The 18,455-nt window shown below is 45.8% G+C and overlaps 1 protein-coding gene across 1 annotated transcript; it reads right to left on the bottom strand.

Moving 5' to 3' along the window:
- Positions 1-100: 100 nt before the first annotated feature.
- On the bottom strand, positions 101-15,781 carry HSPA4 (heat shock protein family A (Hsp70) member 4). Its single transcript, XM_033072830.2, has 19 exons — positions 15,596-15,781; positions 11,615-11,672; positions 9,878-10,018; positions 9,555-9,677; positions 9,010-9,109; positions 8,502-8,635; positions 6,982-7,226; positions 6,524-6,600; positions 6,103-6,254; positions 5,876-5,982; positions 5,408-5,541; positions 4,807-4,988; positions 4,365-4,451; positions 3,736-3,888; positions 3,189-3,314; positions 2,378-2,485; positions 1,972-2,091; positions 1,461-1,622; positions 101-1,279 (listed from the first exon to the last, which is right to left on the bottom strand). The coding sequence occupies exons 1-19, from the start codon at positions 15,700-15,702 to the stop codon at positions 1,082-1,084; spliced, it is 2,514 nt and encodes an 837-aa protein (XP_032928721.1). The 5' UTR covers positions 15,703-15,781; the 3' UTR covers positions 101-1,081.
- Between the last annotated feature and the right edge of the window lie 2,674 nt (positions 15,782-18,455).

Raw genomic sequence — 18,455 nt, 5'->3', positions numbered from 1 at the left:
GGAGCTCGAGCTCACAGCCACCCACAGCAGCCCCCAAAACCCAGCCCTTCCCTCCACCCCGACACCGCTCTGCCTCGGAATCAACAGCTGCAGCAGGAGATCCAGTAGAATCCAGTGCATTTATTTCTTGCAATAACTGAATGGGTGTTATTCAGCTTTGGATTTTAACACATACAAATTAATTTTTTGCAAGTTTAATGACAATCAGTACTAGAAGCAAATCATTGTATAAAGCTCATAGAAAAAAAATAACCTAACAAAACAAAACAAACCAACATAATCCGTCAGTTCTTGGTTTTCCTGGAAAAAAAAAAGAAACCCAAACAAAAAACCAAGCATTCCAAATGAAGGCCTCGTGGAAGCAAGCATACCCCTGCCAGAAAAAGTTAGGAACAAGTCAGAATCAACTATCAGCATAGGCAGCTGAAATACAAGTATTCACTCTTTCTACAAGCAGCTAATTTAACTAGAGACAAGGAGTTTACAGGGCCTAATCAGCTGGGGAGTTGGTGAGAAACTCACTCCCCTGTCCAGGAGCACATTCTGAGTCTGATCTGCAGTCTGGGCTAAGGAATCAAGGTGCTGATGAGCCAGCCCCTGCTCTGCAATCCCCTGTAACCATCAACAGTTCCAGTGCAAATCGGAGTGAGTCCAGAGCAGGCGTTAACACCAACCAAGAGCAATGGAAGACTCTGCCCTGGCTCTCCCTGCCCTCCCTGGAGTGCCAGCGCTGCAATCCGCAGGGAAAGGGAAGAGCAGGGTGCACATCAGACTTCAGATGCTGCTGTCTCCCTCCTTCAGACTCAGCCTGGACATTACAAATGGAGAAGCAGCTTATGGCTGTTCTAGAGGTCTAGTTAGACTACCAAAACTTCTAAATACAATCAATAAAGGCAAACACTGCTGAGCTGAGCGAGTCCTTCGCCACCTCCACGTTCTGACCTGCTGCCCTGCCCAAACCTCTCCAAGAGTTACCAAGAGTGCTGTGGGATTCACTTGCTTCAGTTTGTATTCAGAATGTACAAAGTTGACAACTTAAAGCTTTATTGTAATTTGCAATAATATAAACAAGTGCTGAAATTCAGTCAATGTCCATTTCTGGAAGCTTCTTGTCGGTGGCTGTGGGGGCAGAGCCCTGCTCGGGGGGCTGGGGCCCGCTCCTGGCGTCTCCCTGCCCGTCCAATGGTCCGTTGGGTTCCGTGGGCTTCTGCTCCTCCTTCGGCAGCTCCACCTTGGGTTTGGGTTTGTTCACGATGGGGTTACAAATGCCTGCCAGTTCCTAGGGAACAAACACACAAATAACACATCCTCAGAAAGGGTTCTGTCTCCCACAGCTGAACTGCAACTTTGGAAACCTCTGCTGGGAATAGGGTTGATGTTCCCTGGTACTTTTGAGATTTCTGATAGAGAAATAAATGCCAGAATTCACAAAATGCAGTAAGCTTTGTAGAAAAACTTACTTTTGCTTTAGCTTGTATGTCTTTTGCTTTTATAACTGGGTCCAAAGTAAGACTCCTCTTGTTCTGCAGGTTGAGGTTGTTGTTCATCCACTCCATGGCTTCATTGGCGCTCTTCTCCACCTTTGCCACGTCTGCTTCATCGAGATGTTCATACAGCTCATCCTGCAACACCCAGCAGGAGTCAGTGCTTGAGCACAAACTGCCTCTGAATTCCTCAAAGCTCAGCTTCAAAACACTGAACACCACTGCTGTGGTTAGCAAATCAACCAAACTGATCACCCACAGCTTGGGAACCAGAGACTGAAGTTGTCCTGCTGCTCCATGAGGAAATCAACACCTGATTAGAGACTGAGATGCTGCAAGGCCCAAAATCCGCTTCTGAAAATCTATTAAACATCAAGAACTCAAACTGGGAGGTTGCAACAGATTTTTGTCTGAAGCAAGTTACCTAAAATTCAGAAAATATATGTACCATTTCCTTGCATTTTCCAGAAATTAAGTATGGAAATACCTTTGCTTTGAATCCATGAACAGCTTTCATGTACTGCTGGATTTGCTTCCCCAAGTCCTCAAATGCTTTTGGTCTTTCCTCTGATTCTTGGAATCTTGCCTGAATAGGCTGACCCAGAGTCTGAAACAAAGCACAACAGATACAAAACTCATGGAGCATCACCGAGGGATCCTCAAGGTTTGACAGGACACAACAACTTTCCTGAACCCCTCAGAACTCTGACTCTCCCCTCAACTTTCAGGAGACACTGAGCCCCCCTCAGCCCTGTTGGATATCGACGCCTCACACACCACAATCCAAAGAAGGCTGTTTGTTACCTCAGAATTAGCAGAGCCCAGACAGCTCCTCACTGGAGCAAAGCTCTCCAGCTTCAATAAATCCCCACAGGAATGTAAGAACCACTTACTTTCAGTTCTGCCAATTTATCAATGTATATTTGTTTGGGCTGGTCTTCACCATCTTCATAAAGCCAAATTTCTGTATCTTCCAGCTTCAGTGTGAAGCTGTTGCGATCCTGCAGCAATGCACACACAGAACAGGCAGGTGACATCATTTATTAGGTGACAAATGGCATTAAATGGTACCTGGAACCTTTCTGGAAGGGTTGTATTTTTAGAATATGAACTCTGTCTGGAACTCTTTATCCTATTTGACTGAAAAATAAGAAATAAAATACTTTTCTGTACAGCTTTGTGGTGGATTCCAGGCCCAAAGAAGAATCATATGTGACAGATCAAATACTGTCACACAAAGGCTTTTTTGTCCCCTGCACATTTTCATTGTCACTACATGAGCAAGCCTGAGAACAGAGGGAAACTTTTCTTTAGCAAAGTGCCACAAATGTCCCCTGCTATGTCCCAGCTTGAGCTCTGCAGACACCTGGCTGGCAAAGCTCCACTGCAGTCAAGGGAGGTGCAGTCAGGTGTCCAGAAATTCATCTCTAAAATGAGTTAAACTCATTACACACCAAGCTCCTGCAGTACAACAGGGAAAGCTAATTAATAATAATGCCAAGAGATTTTTAGGCAACCAGTTCAGATACAGGTGCCCACATTTAGTAATTATCATCAGAGCCAGAAAGGTTACAATTACTTCTTCAAATGTAAAGTCTGAATATGTAATTTATGTAAATATAGTATGTGATACAGGTCAAGAGTTACTGAATCAGCTGCTGATTGTACCACAGTGGTTCAGGACAAGCCAGCAGCAATACTCACATCCTCACTGACGAACTTCTCGTAAACACCGCAGAGTTTGTCTCTCATTTCATACACGTACTCCTCCACTGCATTCTTGGCATCATTCCTCTCCTTCTCCAGCTTATCCTGCATTATCATCTTACCCTGTGAACAAAGTGTCAAATGAATTGGCTAAAAAGCTCAATATTTAACATTTGTTTCCAGGACACCTTGTTTAGAAAAGGCTCAAACCAGATCAAGGTTTTGCAGAACTGTCCTTTACAGAACCGCTCCAACACAGCATGTGACTGAACACCCATTTCAGTTTTGGTGTGATGTCCAATACAGCACAGGAGAATCCTCCTCCAGCTGAGGAATCTGCACCCTGAGGGTCACCTCCACCTTGTACCTGCAGAACAGTGAATGTATTCTGCCTCCACAGGGCACTGCTGCTCACTTTCAACTTCTAACTGCATTTTTTATTCCTTTTAGTCCTTTCCTTGACCATCCTTAACCATGTTTAATGAACAACAACATGTCTGGAGATCAGCAAGTGACATTTTTAGCTTGGGCAGGAAGAGTTTACCTCGTTCTCAATGAACAGGTTGAGCATGTCCTTCCCTATCTGCCACACCAGCTGGTTCTCGATGGGAAGGTCCACGGTGGTCGTCTTCACTTTGGCCTTCTTGGCCTGAGGTGGCTGATCCACCTTCTTGTCCTTTGAGTCAGCCTGACAAGTCTGCATTAAAAATACATAAACACCACTCAGTTCAAGGGGAGCAGCCAAGGTCTACACCAGAAAAGTGGAGTTAGCACCCCAGCAAGAGAAGCAAGAACTCCCTGCCATTCTGACTCCTCAGCTGCTGAAGCCTGAGATAATGAATGCAGCCACTGACCTTTTCTGGGCACTGTCCACATTCGTGGGGGAGGGTGCTCATGGCAGAACACTGTTCTAGTATTCAAGTTATTGAAAACTAGATGATTATTTCTTCCCTGAACAGGAGAGTTCCCCCATTTTACCAGTACTGGGTCACCTGACAGGTCTGCAGTTATCAGTGCCATTTGTGTCCTTTCTAAAGCTCTAATCACAATAAACCACCAGTGCACTGAAATAAAAGTTCACGTTCCAGAACTATGACAAAGGCAGCAGATGTGCTCACACTCCTCATATTCTCAGGAATCTCATGAAAATAAAATCTCAAATGCTCCTGTTACCTCCATTTCTTCAGACTCTGCCTTATTTTCAGGCTGGGTTTGCTGCTGCTCTTCAGTCTTTTGTTGCTCCTCGTCTACTTGCATCTTCTGAAATTCAGAGAAATTCACACATTAAACAAATGCAGATCATTGCTTCAGTTCCTAGGCTGATCCCTTAACACCTCTAATGCTCTTCAGGCAAAAGAAACAGAATGAAAACTCAAGGAATAAATTATGAGTTGGAGTCCGTGTTCCAGCAAGCCACAGCTCCATCATTAAGAATTTAATCTATACCTCAAATCCTGGTCTCAAGACATCTATCACTGGTGTAACACACAACAATGACTACTCCATCTCATATTTCAGTTGTGGGCATGCCTAGTACATCCTTACACAAGCCTGAGACCCTGGCCAGCTGTGCCTCAGGGGGATTCTGAGCAGCTGGGGGCAGTGACTCTGTTACCTCTTCCTCCTTGGCGTGCTGATCTGTCTCCATCGGCTCCTCGTTCTCATCAGATTTATGAACCTCCACCAGAGATGCACTTGAAACACTGAAGATGCCATGGATATTTACTCTGACTTTGACTTTCACTTTGGAACTGGATCCATCTGTTTGAGGGGTGACCTTCTGAACCAAGAAGTGAGCTGAACACAGAGAAAGAAACCAAACACTTTTGATTAACCTGAGTGCTGAATGCAAAGCAAACACAACTTCTGCTGACACAGCTCACTGCAGTGTGCTCAGGGAATGTTAAAACCTGCTCAAGTTGGACAATGCAGGTTTTTTACTCAGCAATGCTGGGGCACAGCTATTGGGAATTCTTTATGTAAAACCTGGCATCACTTTTATTATAGCAAAAGATTGCACAACTCTCAGTGTGCCCCTTTCAGGTTTGCTCCAGTATTAGGATTCTCTTTTTGCCCAAAAACTTCATGTTATTCCAGCTATTTTACTGAAAATCCATTTGAAATGTTGTCCTGAGATCATCTGCAGCAGGCTGCATGTCCAGACTACATTATTAGACAGAAAAGACTCTTAGTTAAAGGTACAGAATGGTGCTGACCTATAGCAGGGTCTGGGTAAGGCAGCTCCTTGGGGGAAGTGTAGTAGGCCTCCAGAGTGAAGGGCTCCTTCCTGTAGAAAGTGAGGACCTTGGAGAAGGGAGCAGGGTGGTTCTTGGGGAACACCTCACAGTCACTGCAAGAGAAAACACAGCCTGTGCTCAGTATGACAACACAGCTGGCAAGGCAACAAAACATTTCTAGATACTCTTAGGGGAAAAGCTTCCTCAAGAAGTGACAAGACCGTCCTGATGTTTCAGGTTAAGTAACACCAACAGCCATGCAGCAAGTGCCAAACTGCCACTCAACCTCTGTTTTGTTTTCTACCATCACTAACTTCAGAAATGTTAACTGGGCACTGAACCCTGCAAACACCCTGTTCTAAGGGTATTTACTGATGTTTGTTATTTATTCTAATCATCACCAGTCATTTGAAGCTGAGACATGCAAGAAGATTGTACAGGTTTTACCTCAGGCCTTCCTCTGTTGGCGAATTCCATCGCAAGGAGATGGAATATGGTACCACATCTGTGATAGAAAACTCCCTCACTTTGAAAGCCGGGGACAAAATTGCACACTGCAAGAGCACAAAAGCCACATTACACCTTCAGACTTGAGCTGAACAAGCATTTCATTCAGCAAACAGTTATTGATGCTGCTTAATATTCTCAGAGCTAAAACAAACAGCAGTATTTACCTGCAGTGCACAGCCTCGTGCCACAGCCTCATCTGCATTCAGGGTTGTACTGACTTCTTTGCCAAAAAATTTACTGATCTTCTCTTTTACAGCAGGGATTCTTGTAGTACCACCAACTATTTCTACTGCATAAATCTCCTCCTTCCTCAACCCTAGAAAGGAGTCAGACAATAGATGAAATGTTTCTCTTTCACATGAATACACCAACATCATAAACCAGAAGTTTTAATAGACCAACTTCAGGCTAAGTTTCTAAGCATAAAAAATTCAGCCCTTAGCTTGAGTGAGAAAGCTTTTTGATCTTGTAACAGCTAAGCAAGAAATTGCTGTTTGTGGTAAACCCTTGTGCCCAACATGCAAAGGAAGCCTGCACTGTGGCTGGTTGCTGTGTGCACTCAGAGCATCCACACCCCCCACTTACTGGCCTGGTCCAGCACGCTGCGAAGGGGCGGCTCCACTCTGGCCAGGAGTCCTTCACACATCTCTAAAAATTTGCTTCTGTTGGAAAAAGCCATAAACAAAGCTTGAGCACACCATAAGCAACACTGCAAACAACAGGATGCCCAAACTGAAGGAATGCCCCTTTCACTGTGTACTGCAGGGTTTTCTCTCCCCCAGACATAGCTTTATACTTTACTACATTCTCCCAGACAAAAGCTGGTTCCAGTAACCCTGGCATCCTTGCAACATTCCCAGCCCTCCCTCCTGACTCAAGGCCACTGATCAGGCTCTAGACATTCTCACTTCCAGCAGCATTCCTGCACATGCTGTTCTTTGATTTCTCACTTCCCTGCAGTCCCAAGAGCTGACACTTCACACCAAGTTTTTAACTGCCTGAAGGGCACTCCAAGTTTCCCCTTGCAGAGCAGCCAAGGTTACCTGTTCATGGTTCCAGACACATCTATATCGTTCATGAAGCACTCTATGTTCATGGGCAGGTCAGAGGCATTGGCACTCATCAGCTTCTTCAGCCTCTCACACTCCTGGTACAGCCTCAGCAGCGCTCGGATCTTGGACTTGATGTCCAGTTTGTATTTCTTCCCAAACTCCTCACAAAAGTATTCCACCAACACCTCATCGAACTTCCTGCCTCCAAGGGTTGTATCGAAGGCTGTAGCAAGAACCTTAAAGGAAGGGAACCCTTCAGTTACAGAACAATGTGCCATGAACAATGAAAGCAATCAGCAGTTAACATCACAGTGCTTTGTTTCAAATACAGCTCAACTCTAAGTCAAAGAAATGCGGCCTTCCTGGAATGAGGTGACAACTGCTCTAAAAGGAATGCAGGGAGATAGGGCAGGACTGAGCAACACAATCTGTTCCATAGCTTGTGCTGGGAGCAGATCTGTTTCCAAATTCTGCTTAGCCACTGCCAGTTTGAGTCATATCCCAGACTAATATTTGATGCCTCCAAAGGGTGGAACATGCTTCCACCAAGCTAAAAATAAAACAGGAAGAAAATAAATGATATTAACTCTTACAACAGGTGCTCCTTTTGATGAAGGAATTATCTGCAAAGAACACCTGTAGCCCACCCTCTTCAGCTCATTCTGCTCTGTAAACACACCAGCAGTTTTTTAGGAACAGAAATCATTACCCTCAATTCCCCTTCAGATGGCTGTGGCCTCTACTCTGCCTAAGAGCCCTGCACTCTGGACCCCAAGGCATCCCTTCCACACTGCCATGGCTTGGTTTAAACAACAAATCCGAGAGAAACACAAAGGTTACATTTCCTCACTGAATAAAACCATGAGAAAATGATTGTCAGAACATTTCTCTGCATTTCATTACCTCACACTTTACATTTAACACCTGTTTCTCCAGCCAATCATGACAAAGGTATTGTAACTGCCAAGTCCACATGGTAATAATAATAACAACAATGATAAAGTGCTGGTAAGAAATGTTAATATTTGCTGGCAAACAGCAATGCTTTGGCAGTGTGCACTCAGAAGTACACTGTCATTTGCTGAGCTTCCACTGGCAGCTTAAAGCACCCAGGAATGTTTCTTCTCTTTACATGAGCACCACAGTGAGGGTTCACAAACAATGTCTGTCACTTACACCACTGCAGGAATTCCTGCTTTAACCAGATCTCATGAATGAACTGGAGTATCTTTTTTAAAGCAGCACAGTCAGATATGATAATTTCTGAATAAACCATTTAATCCAGGTTTTTTATTCTCTGCCAGAGTCTGCTGATTAAGACATGTTTGCTTCCTCCACACAGTGCTCAAAAGCTCTCTAGTTCTGTGCCCTACTTTTTGCTCCAGACAAAGTGCAATTTTAAGAACATGAACTGAGCTGTGTGGATTCCCCTCTGTGAAGGCAGGCAGGCCATGGATGTGCTGATGAATGTTCTACAGATAATTCAAATGGATGTGTAACAGCTTGTTTACTTTCAGTTTGCCTTTGTTGAATGCACAAACAGAAACTTGATATGCAGAATGCCCCATGTCCACAAAAACAACGTTCCGTGGCTTTTCTTCCAAGGCAGGCAGGTCTTGCTTATAGATCCCATATGCAAGGGCAACTACAGAAATAAAAGTATAGTTAGGACACAGAGGTTTGCAATAATCAAGAAATTAGTGGTAATCAGGAATCAGCACTAGCATTTCATTGGGCTTCTCAAGCTGCAGACACTGAATAAACAAAATGCCCAATGCTAAAGAAACATGGAAGAACATTGAACAGCACCAGCCCTCCCTCAGCTGCAGAAAACAGATATTCACAGATATCTTTATGCCTTTGTAAAGCAATAAAAAACAGAATTTGAGAAACTTTCTGATCAACTCATCTATTTCAGGTGTATAAAACCAGCTGTAATTCCAGAAAGGCTCACTGGCAGAATAAAAGCCCTTTGATGTAGTAGAGCTGTAACACTGATGAGGGAGAGGAAGGAATTACCTGCAGTTGTTTCATTGATTAGTTTCAGACAGTTGAGACCAGCAATCTGGGTAGCATCCATCACAGACCTCCTTTCTGCATCTGTGTAGAAACAAGGAACCTGCAAGGAGGTCAGAGAGCCAATATTAACATTTACAGGAGCCACCTTCAGGAAACAGCTACAAGGGTAAATAAACAGTGAGCTCCTGGAGCACAGCTGAGGCCTCCTTCAAAAGGGTTCATTTCAGTTGCAAGAGAGAAAAAGCAAAAAATAAAAACTTATATAAAGACAAAGTTGCTTTCTCCATTCCATATCACAAGCCACTCATTTTTGGAGCACATCATCAGAAACAGGTATCAAATATTATTTGTGCTGCTAATTAGCAGCAATTTAAGACCATTAACGATATAAGTCTATTTTCTAAAAGGTGTAAAACTCATTTTAAACAGAAATTTGATACCTGGACATTCGAGTTTCCTGGCCAATTGAATCAGATTTAATGTAATGCTGCAGCCATCCCAGCTCAGGCAGTAATTAAGTGTGTTTTGGGGGATTCCATACTTACAGAAACAACACAATCAACCACAGGCTTCTTAAGCGCATTCTCAGCGGTCTCCTTTAATTTGGTCAGAAGCATTCCTGTCACCTGCTCAATTGTAAAGTTTCTTTCTTCTTCCATATACATGGCCTTCAAATAAAAATTGTGCACACTCATTATGTTGCAGTGGAACCCATGCACCAGCCCCATTATCAGCCCTTTATTCCCCTCCCATTAAGGCTCTCCATTCAAAGAGAACACAAACTGCAGCGAGCAGATTCAAAACAGGGAAATAAAAGAAACTTTATCAGTTTCCTCCTCTGGCTCTTTCTCAAACATGCCAGACTTACCTTGATGCCAGTTGAGCCTGTTGGCAGCTGGACAAGTTCATAGGCAAGGCTTGCTTTTTCAGCTTGAACAAAGGGATCTGAGAATGCACGACCATGAAATCTTTTAAAACTTTGTACTGTATTCTTTGCATTTGAAATAACCTAGAGGAAAAGAAATCTTTAATACAACGTGGCAGGGCAACATCTGAATTTCAAACAGAAGACAGAGTTTTGTTCTCATGCTTCTCCAGCCAGAGTAATTTTGTCATTTGTATCTTAACAGTATCTGGGCAGGTGCTGGGAGGCAACTTCCCTCTGGTTGCTCAGGGAACCTACAGGAATTTGAGATGGAAAATAAAATGTACACTAAAAACTGAGCCAAGTCTATAAAATATTGATTACAACAGCACTCAAATTTCATAGTGTTCGTGCAGGAAACTCTTCAGAACTGTTAGCAAAACCTCCTTCCCACCTACCTGTTCTCTACTCCCTACCTTTCTACAATCAGTGATTGCCCAAACAGAACAAGCACATGGATGTGAACTCCAGCTCAGGTTCATCACATGCACATGACACTAAACACACAGATATTCTCACAAAACAGCTCAAGGACCTGCTCACAGAGCTTTAAAAAGGTCAGGAGGTCCCCATAGATGATCTTGTCACCTTGATTAAGTGACAAAAGGTAGGCTGACTTTGATGAGCAGCAGAGATCAGCACAGAGAAGTGAAAGCCCCAAAGCCCATCCCAGTCATCACTGAGCACACACTGAAACCACAGCACTGAGAGCAGACACTGCTCCACAGAGCATTACCTGGGAGCTGGGCTCAGGCAGGTGGCTACTCCTAAGTAACTTGGGCTGGCTGTTCTCTAAGCTTAGTCTGTGCAGGACATACTCATCTCTACAGGGCTCTGCACCAATGGATTTCGTTAAGCTAAGCAGCCACCCAATTCCAGAAAACACAGCTGTGTTTGGCTCTAGCACAGTTGTGCTGTTCTTGAATAACATGGCTGTGTCCAGGCATTTCTGGATTTTAGATAAAGAATCTCCATGCACCTCTAGGCTTTTTAGGCTAAGAAAAACCAACTGTTTGACTAGTCACTTCCTGTGGAAGGCTTGAAGAAAATAAATCATCTTTTGTAGGGGTTACTTACACAGCAACATAAAATCTGATATAGCAGGACCCAAATACCACGAGTAGGGCAAATCAGCTTAACTTCTTCTCAGTCCTTAAATCACATTTACCTGCCTACAGCAACAGAAACTCAGACTATGGGCAAGAACACCCAAGAGAGATATTTAGGTTGTAATTCAGATACAGAGGGTCAAGAAACCTCTATGTATTTACACTCAAATATGCCCCCTTTCTGCCAAAATTGTGCACTTATTGGAATTCTATAGAACAGAGTCACGTAATTAAAAGCCACCATAAAGCACAGGAAGTGGAACAAGCTAAGGCAGGGTGAAGCACCACTGCTTAGCTTTAGAATTTATGTCTGCAACTTGAAAAAAATAATTAGCAGTTACGAGAATTCCTTAAGAGGCACAGCTTTATTTTGTACAATTCATTATGTGCAAGGAAGGATCAACCCTGAGATTTCTCTGCCAGATGACAAAAGCAGCAGCCCATGGTGAACAGCTGAGGCAGCTCAGCTGTCCATCAGCTCAGGAGACAGCAGGGCAGCAGCTCAGGGCCATCTGTTATGGGCAGTGCCACTCTGCTGCTCTGGAGCTGCTCCACCCAAAGCCACGCTCACCTGGCTCTTCGCTGCAGCACCAATGGAGCGGTTCTTGGGCCCAAAGGATATACAGGCTCTGCAAGGAAAAGAGAGTTCAGTCAGTGACTCTGCAGCTGCACATCTCTGGGGTAAAAAGTACTGATACTGGCTAGAAGGTCACTGTAATTAATATGATTTGGTGCATTAAAAAGCTGGTCACTCGCTGCAGTGTGTGTGGATTCTGGGAAAAGCAGGAAAAACTGTAATTGCATTTACCCAGCACCAACCCCAAACTCATCCATGCTCCTCCAAGCTCCCCACCCCAGCCCTGCCTGGGCAGCCTCAGTGACTGCACGGTGTGTGATGCACTCAGAAAAGCTGGTTGCTATTAACATGGGAACATGGCACTGTTCAGCAGACAAACACCAGGTCAGCCAAGGAAATCGTTCCTACACGTCTGCAGCAGATGCTAACTAAGCTGCCAGTTTGAAGGCAAACCCTTCCAGGGCAGGAAGAAACTACCTGCAGAGAAACATTGGTTTTTCAGAGGTCCATCTGAACCCACTGAAACAACATGGAGCACAAAAAGAGAAATTATGTTTTACTCCCCTCTGCTTTGGGACAGCCTGCAGTTCTGAATAGAGAATTCCTCCTTTTTGGAGAAATTCCTTGGCTGATTAAGCCTCTTGATTTACATATTTAACAAACTGTAGGAGCCCTAACAAAACAAATGCAGCCCTCTAATCCAAGCTGCTCATGCCACTGAGGTAAACTGGGTGGGGGGAACCCTGCCATTAGGCAAGCAGATCCCTACTGCTCACACAACATACCCAAAGTCTAATTAAGCTGCTCTCCGTGCAGCAGATTAAGAATGTGCTTTAGAGCAGGGTGATGCCACAGGAAACATTCCAGCCCAGCCTGAGGTTTGGAATTGGGTGTTCCAAGCACAAACTGTCAAAACCAGACCTGAAGGATGGGGTGATAGAATTGCACTGGGTTTGTATCTTCTTCCAATCATTAACAACTTCACAAATGCAACAAGGTCTAAAGAATGTGCTACAACAGAATTAACATTCCTGAACGAATCTGCAGTTGTTTGTAACAACTTTTCATGAGACAAGTTAGAAAAAAAAAAGATAAATTGTGCTTTGCAGATCCTCAGGCCCACACCAGTGGAAAAGGAGGTAAAAATCTAAAGAGCCCAGGATAGGGAATTGGTTACTAATTTATTCGGGTCTCCTGCAAGGAATTAAGACATCGATTGTTGCCCCTCTCTGACAAAAAAACCCAAAAACCCAGCTACTTTCACTGCTGAATCCACAAACCAAGATCCCCTCACCAACACAAATGCACTGATCTAGAGGAGAGCCTTGGCAGGGACCCAGCACAGAGGTGAGTGGAACCAGGAAGGAGAGAAGGAAGAATTTTCCACCAGTCTCATTCCCCAAATCAGCTCACAAGAAGCAGTAAACTCATGAAATACAAATGACACTATTACACAATTTCTGGAAGCTGAATAACTAACCAGTGCATTTTAAGTAGAAACATTCAGAAGGTCATCAGAGGACTCATGAAACAAGTTTAGAAAGTTCAAATCTCTGCTTCACATGCCTGGAGACACCTCCTCACCCTCCCACCACTGCTGCTGCCTGGGAAGATCCCTGTCCCCTGACAGTTCTTGTCCTGTGCTCTGATCACCAGCTCCATCACAATGATCCCATTGAACTCAAGGCCCTTCATCCCTACAGAAATAATTAACTATCTATCTTTTTCCTCTCAGACTCCACTACCTCTCTCTGCCCTTTTCCATGCACAAACACAGTTTGCACAGCTTTGGGATGTGCACGTTCAGATTTTACAGCATTCCAGAAGAATGCAAGTACCAGATTCTGTGGGAGTGTCACTGTGCCACTGAACTCAGTCCAAGCACTCAGTGGGGTTTATTCTAATAACACAAATTATTCCAATAACACACACAAACCCCAGTGTTTAACCTGACCAGGAGCCTGAGGAAACTGTCACAACCCTTGCATGGCTTCCCCACTCTAACAACTGCTCAGCACTGACTTTTTGAACCAAGCTTCTGATTCCAAGTCACTTAAAAACCATGTAGAAGTTGTTTTAATAGAAGGGTCTGCTTGCAGAATGGTTTTCTGCATTCCCTCAGAACAGTACCTGGAGATTAAGTCCTGTTAAAACCCCCTCATTTTCATTACGCTCATTTTTCACAATTTCACTTCAGGCTCCCATAACTGAATCACTTCCCAAGAGATGCACTGTGTCAGGTATTTTATTTAGCTCATCTCCTTCAACAAGGGAGATTTGTGCTCACATCTCAAATATACAGATATATTTATTAGCAGAACTTCATGAAGGCCAAATACCTACAGCTCTTAGAGCACAGCTCTGATATTCTCCACATTCAATATTTTCCCAGCACATCTAACCTTTAAACTTCCACGTTATTGAGAACACTTAAGAGATCTCCAGATACTCGAGCACACAAGCTGAATTCAAAATTTCCTCCTCCATTTATTCATTGCTTAGAGACAGGAGCAAGGAAACAGTGATGTATTGTCTAACGAGAAGCAAGGTCACTCTGGGCTTTCTGAAGCGATGAGAGGGATCTAAAAAAACCCAAACAGTGAAGATTATACAACTGTCTCACCAAGACAGTTACTTCAGGGTCTGCTTAAATAAAGCCATACTGCAATGGAGGGGAAGCTCCAGAAACACTTTTAGAACAGCTTTCCCCATAGCTCCTCTCCAGGCCTGATGCCCAATTCTTGATTCAAATTCTTTTTCCACTTTGATTTCGCAACTCATTCATTGAGTTTTATCCCAGTCCTCTCTCTCCTCAGGAAGTTCTTTAATTAATGAAGGCAACGCACCCTCCTGAGTATGTGGTTGGAGGGATCATGACATGAACAGGGCTAGAATATACTGATCACATTGTATCATGGAATTATGGAATTATTTGGGTTGGGAAAGACCTTAAAGCCCATCCAGTGTCACCCCTGCCACGGCAGGGACACTTTTCACTGTCCCAGGCTGCTCCAAGCCCTGTCCAGCCTGGCCTTGGGCACTGTCAGGGATCCAGGGGCAGCCACAGCTGCTGTGGGCACCCTGTGCCAGGGCCTGCCCACCCTGCCAGGGAACAATTCCTGCCCAAGATCCAACCAAAACCTCCTGTCAGTTTTGAAGCCGTTCTCCTCGTCCTGGCACTGCAGGCTGCTGAGCAGCTCTCCAAACTCCGACAGCAGGACAAGCCATGGGGCTCCCACAGAGCCCGGCCCCAGCTCAGCCCTCCCCTCCCTGGACCGCAGGGCAGTGACAGCCGCGGTACCAGAACACGGCCATGAACACACAGGGAATTAAGGGCTGGCACTTCCAGCAGCCCCCGTCCTTCCAATGCCAAGAGCACAGCCCCGCCCGGGGGGGACAAACCGGCCGTGCTGCCCCCAAGGGCTGAGGGAGCTGGGGCTGCTCAGCCTGGAATGAGGAGGCTGTGCGGACACCTCAGAGTCTTCCAGCGTCTGAAAGGGCTGCAAGGAAACCGGAGAGGGGCTCTGCATCAGGAACTGGGCTGACAGCACAAGGGGGAACGGCTTCAGACTGAAAGAAGGGAAATTTAAGTTAGATATAGGGTAGAAATGCTTTCCTGTGAGGGTGAGCAGGCACCGGCACAGACTGCTCACAGAAACTGTGAATGCCCCATCCCTGGGTTTGGAGCAACCTGGGATAGCGGCAGGTGTCCCTGCCCATGGCAGAGGGGTACAACTGGATGAGCTTTAAGGTCCCTTCCAACCCCTTAACACCCTATGCCTCTGTGATTCTACGAAAGGCAGCTGAGCAGGTCCCGAGGCCCCCTCCGTGTCTGCCGCGCTTTACGGCTTCTCTTTAAGCACTTTACACCTCCGCTCCTCCCGGTCCCGCCGCTCCACTCCCTCCCCGGCCCCGCCACGCCGGGCCCCGCGGGTGCCTTGCCGCCGCCTCAGCGCGGCTCCCGGCTTCACTCACGGCGTGCTGCGATCGCTGTACTCGTTGGCGACAGTCTCGATGCCGCCGGCGCGGGCCACGGCCACGTAGCAGCTCTGGAAGCCCAGGTCGATGCCCACCACGGACATGGCGGCGGCGCTGAGGGGGAGCGCGGCACCGGCAATTCTCGAAAGATCCCGTCGGGCCGGGCCGCGCCGAGGGCGGCCGAGATCTCGCGAGAGCGCGCGGGGGGCGGGAGCGCTGAGGGCGTCCCGCGCTCCCCGCCCTGCCCCTCGGCCAAAGGGATTTATTTCCTTCCTAAGCTTCGCGGAATGGCAGAAAAAGGAGATAAAGTCACAGCTTGGCAGCGCTGTAAAGGTTGCTGAGTTATTGCCCTCAGTCTGAGGCGATTCGTGCTGCGGAAATGCTATTTAGTGGAACTTTTTCCTTGTCCGTGATGTGACAGGTGTGGTGGGTGGAAGCAGCGCACACACGGGAGATTTAATGATAATAAAAGCACAGTTTCTGGAAACAAAGTTTTTTCAGAAAAGGACTTAAACGCCTCCCTAGAATTTCTATTTTGCGATTCAGACGTCCCTGAAGATGCCCAAGGCCAGGCTGGACAGGGCTCAGAGCAGCCTGGGGAAGGGGGAGGAATGGAGGGGATTTAAAGTCCTTTCAACCCAAACCGGTCTGGAATTCCATATTCTGATTTACAGCAGAGGAATGGAGGGGATTTAAGGTCCTTTCAACCCAAACCGCTCTGGAATTCCATGTTCTGATTTACAGCAGAAATAGGGCTGGGTTTGATTGATCCCAGGTTGGAAATACAAGGTGTCATAAATCTGAGATTGTGTTAAAGGATAATTTTATAGCCACCGTGCTCCCAATAAAATTCAGCATGTGATTGCTTTATGTCCAGCAGGATTTACAGCACACTTGGTCTATAATCATCACAGAATATTTTAATGTTATTATACCTCACTGGGGCCCTCTTGCTGCAGTTTGAATGAGCAGACACATTGTGTTTTCCAGGGCAGCGTTTGGCCACCAAGTGCTTTGTAGGCATGTGAGAGAAAAAATTCTTTTAAGGAACAGGAACTACTAAAGAGCTAAACAATTTTTTTTTAAAAAACCCTAAAAGTTCCTGGGATGTTCCATGGTCCCAGCAGTGGAGAGGGCAGTGGACACTGGAGCTGCTCCCCTCAGCAGTGTGAAAGGTTCTGCCAAGGAAATTTTGGGATGAAAGCACGAGGGATCGGATTCATCCCAACACCAACCTAATCCTGATACTTCCCTGTATACGTTTTGTGAAACTGAACAATTAGGAACACTTTTAATTCCACGAGGAAACACGTGTGGCAGTGCTGTGTGTCACACACGGCGTGTTCTGGCTGCTCCTTGTTTCAGTGACAGCAAAGACTCCTGCCCCAGAGGCACTGCCTGGGAATTGCATCGCTAATGACGGAATATTAACGAGGTGTTTGACCTTGAGGTCCTTGAGGAAGCTGCTCTGGATGAGAATATTGCACAGCCCTGGGAACACAGATGCATTTTAGGTTTTTCACTTGGCTTCTCTCTGTTCCTCAGAGTATCCACCCTGATGCCTCAAGTTTTAGTTTTTATATTTCCCAGACTCCGCCCTGCGTTAGGATATAACTCTGAACTCCACACAAAGTGTTCCAGGCTCTGTATTGGTGTGTGACTCTGAACTCCACACAAAGTGTTCCAGGCTCTGTATTGGTGTGTGACTCTGAACTCCACACAAAGTGTTCCAGGCTCTGTATTGGTGTGTGACTCTGAACTCCACACAAAGTGTTCCAGGTTCTGTATTGGTGTGTGACTCTGAACTCCACACAAAGTGCTCCAGGTTCTCCTCCCAGCCCAGGCACACAAAACAATCCTTTTCCAGCCCAGAACCAAGGACACGCTGCAGCTCCAGCCCCCAAAAGTGCAAACAGGGAATGGAGGAGAGAATCTGGGACTGCAGAACCTGAGGCTGGAACCCCAATATGGAATTAGAACAAAACTGATAAAAGTGGGAAAACTCCTGACTCTGGGTCCATCTTGGGTGGGATGGTGGAGGCACAGCTGAGCTCTTGCACTACCCAAGGTGAATCCTTTGAAGGGTTTTTAATAAATCCCTCCTTTATTCCTTTAATACTGTCTAGCTCTGTTCCAGGTCAGCCTCTCCAGGCATCAGCCCTGTGCTTCATTCCATGGACACTCCTGATCCCCTGCAGCCCCCAGACACTCCCAAAACTCACTCACATAACAATCCCTGCCTGGCACACGCAGCACCCTCCTTTTCCTGTGATCTTCACAAGAAACATCTGTGATTTCACAGAATCCCACCAGCACTGTGCGTCCCAGTGTCCTCCCAGAAGCTCCAGCCTCATTTTACAGCTCATTGCAATCCCAGCTCAGTCTGGGAATTCATTAACGCCAGCCAAACACAACCACAAACGTGGGCTTAAAATAATCCCTGGCTGCAGTGTGTGACAGGCTCTTCCTTGGGCTGCTGGAAATAGCCCTCACACGTCACCGACGGAGGGTTCACCGGGCTATTCTGGGATATTCGATAGGAAAGGGCTTTGTGATCCCCTCTGTGAGGGATCTGGCAGTCAGGCTGCCCCGAGCCCTGACATAAATCACACCACAGCTCTGCAAAATCCCACCTGCCCGTGCTGCCAAAGTCACCCGGGAGCCGCTTCCACCAGTTGTGCTAGCTCAAAAATTTGCAGGGAAATAAATATTAAAATTATAAATTTCCTTTTCTTCTGGTTGCATAGCTTTCCATCAAACATGAAAGATAATTAAATACCATGGGTTTACAAATTAAACCATGAAAGCTGGATGATTGCCCAACCAAACAAACCGCAAAGTACCCAAGGCAGGAACA

The sequence above is a fragment of the Catharus ustulatus genome, chromosome 15, assembly GCF_009819885.2.
Source record: "Catharus ustulatus isolate bCatUst1 chromosome 15, bCatUst1.pri.v2, whole genome shotgun sequence".
Taxonomy (NCBI): Eukaryota; Metazoa; Chordata; class Aves; order Passeriformes; family Turdidae; genus Catharus; species Catharus ustulatus.
The sequence above is the reverse complement of the archived record's forward strand: the minus strand, read 5'-3'. Positions and strand labels throughout refer to the sequence as shown.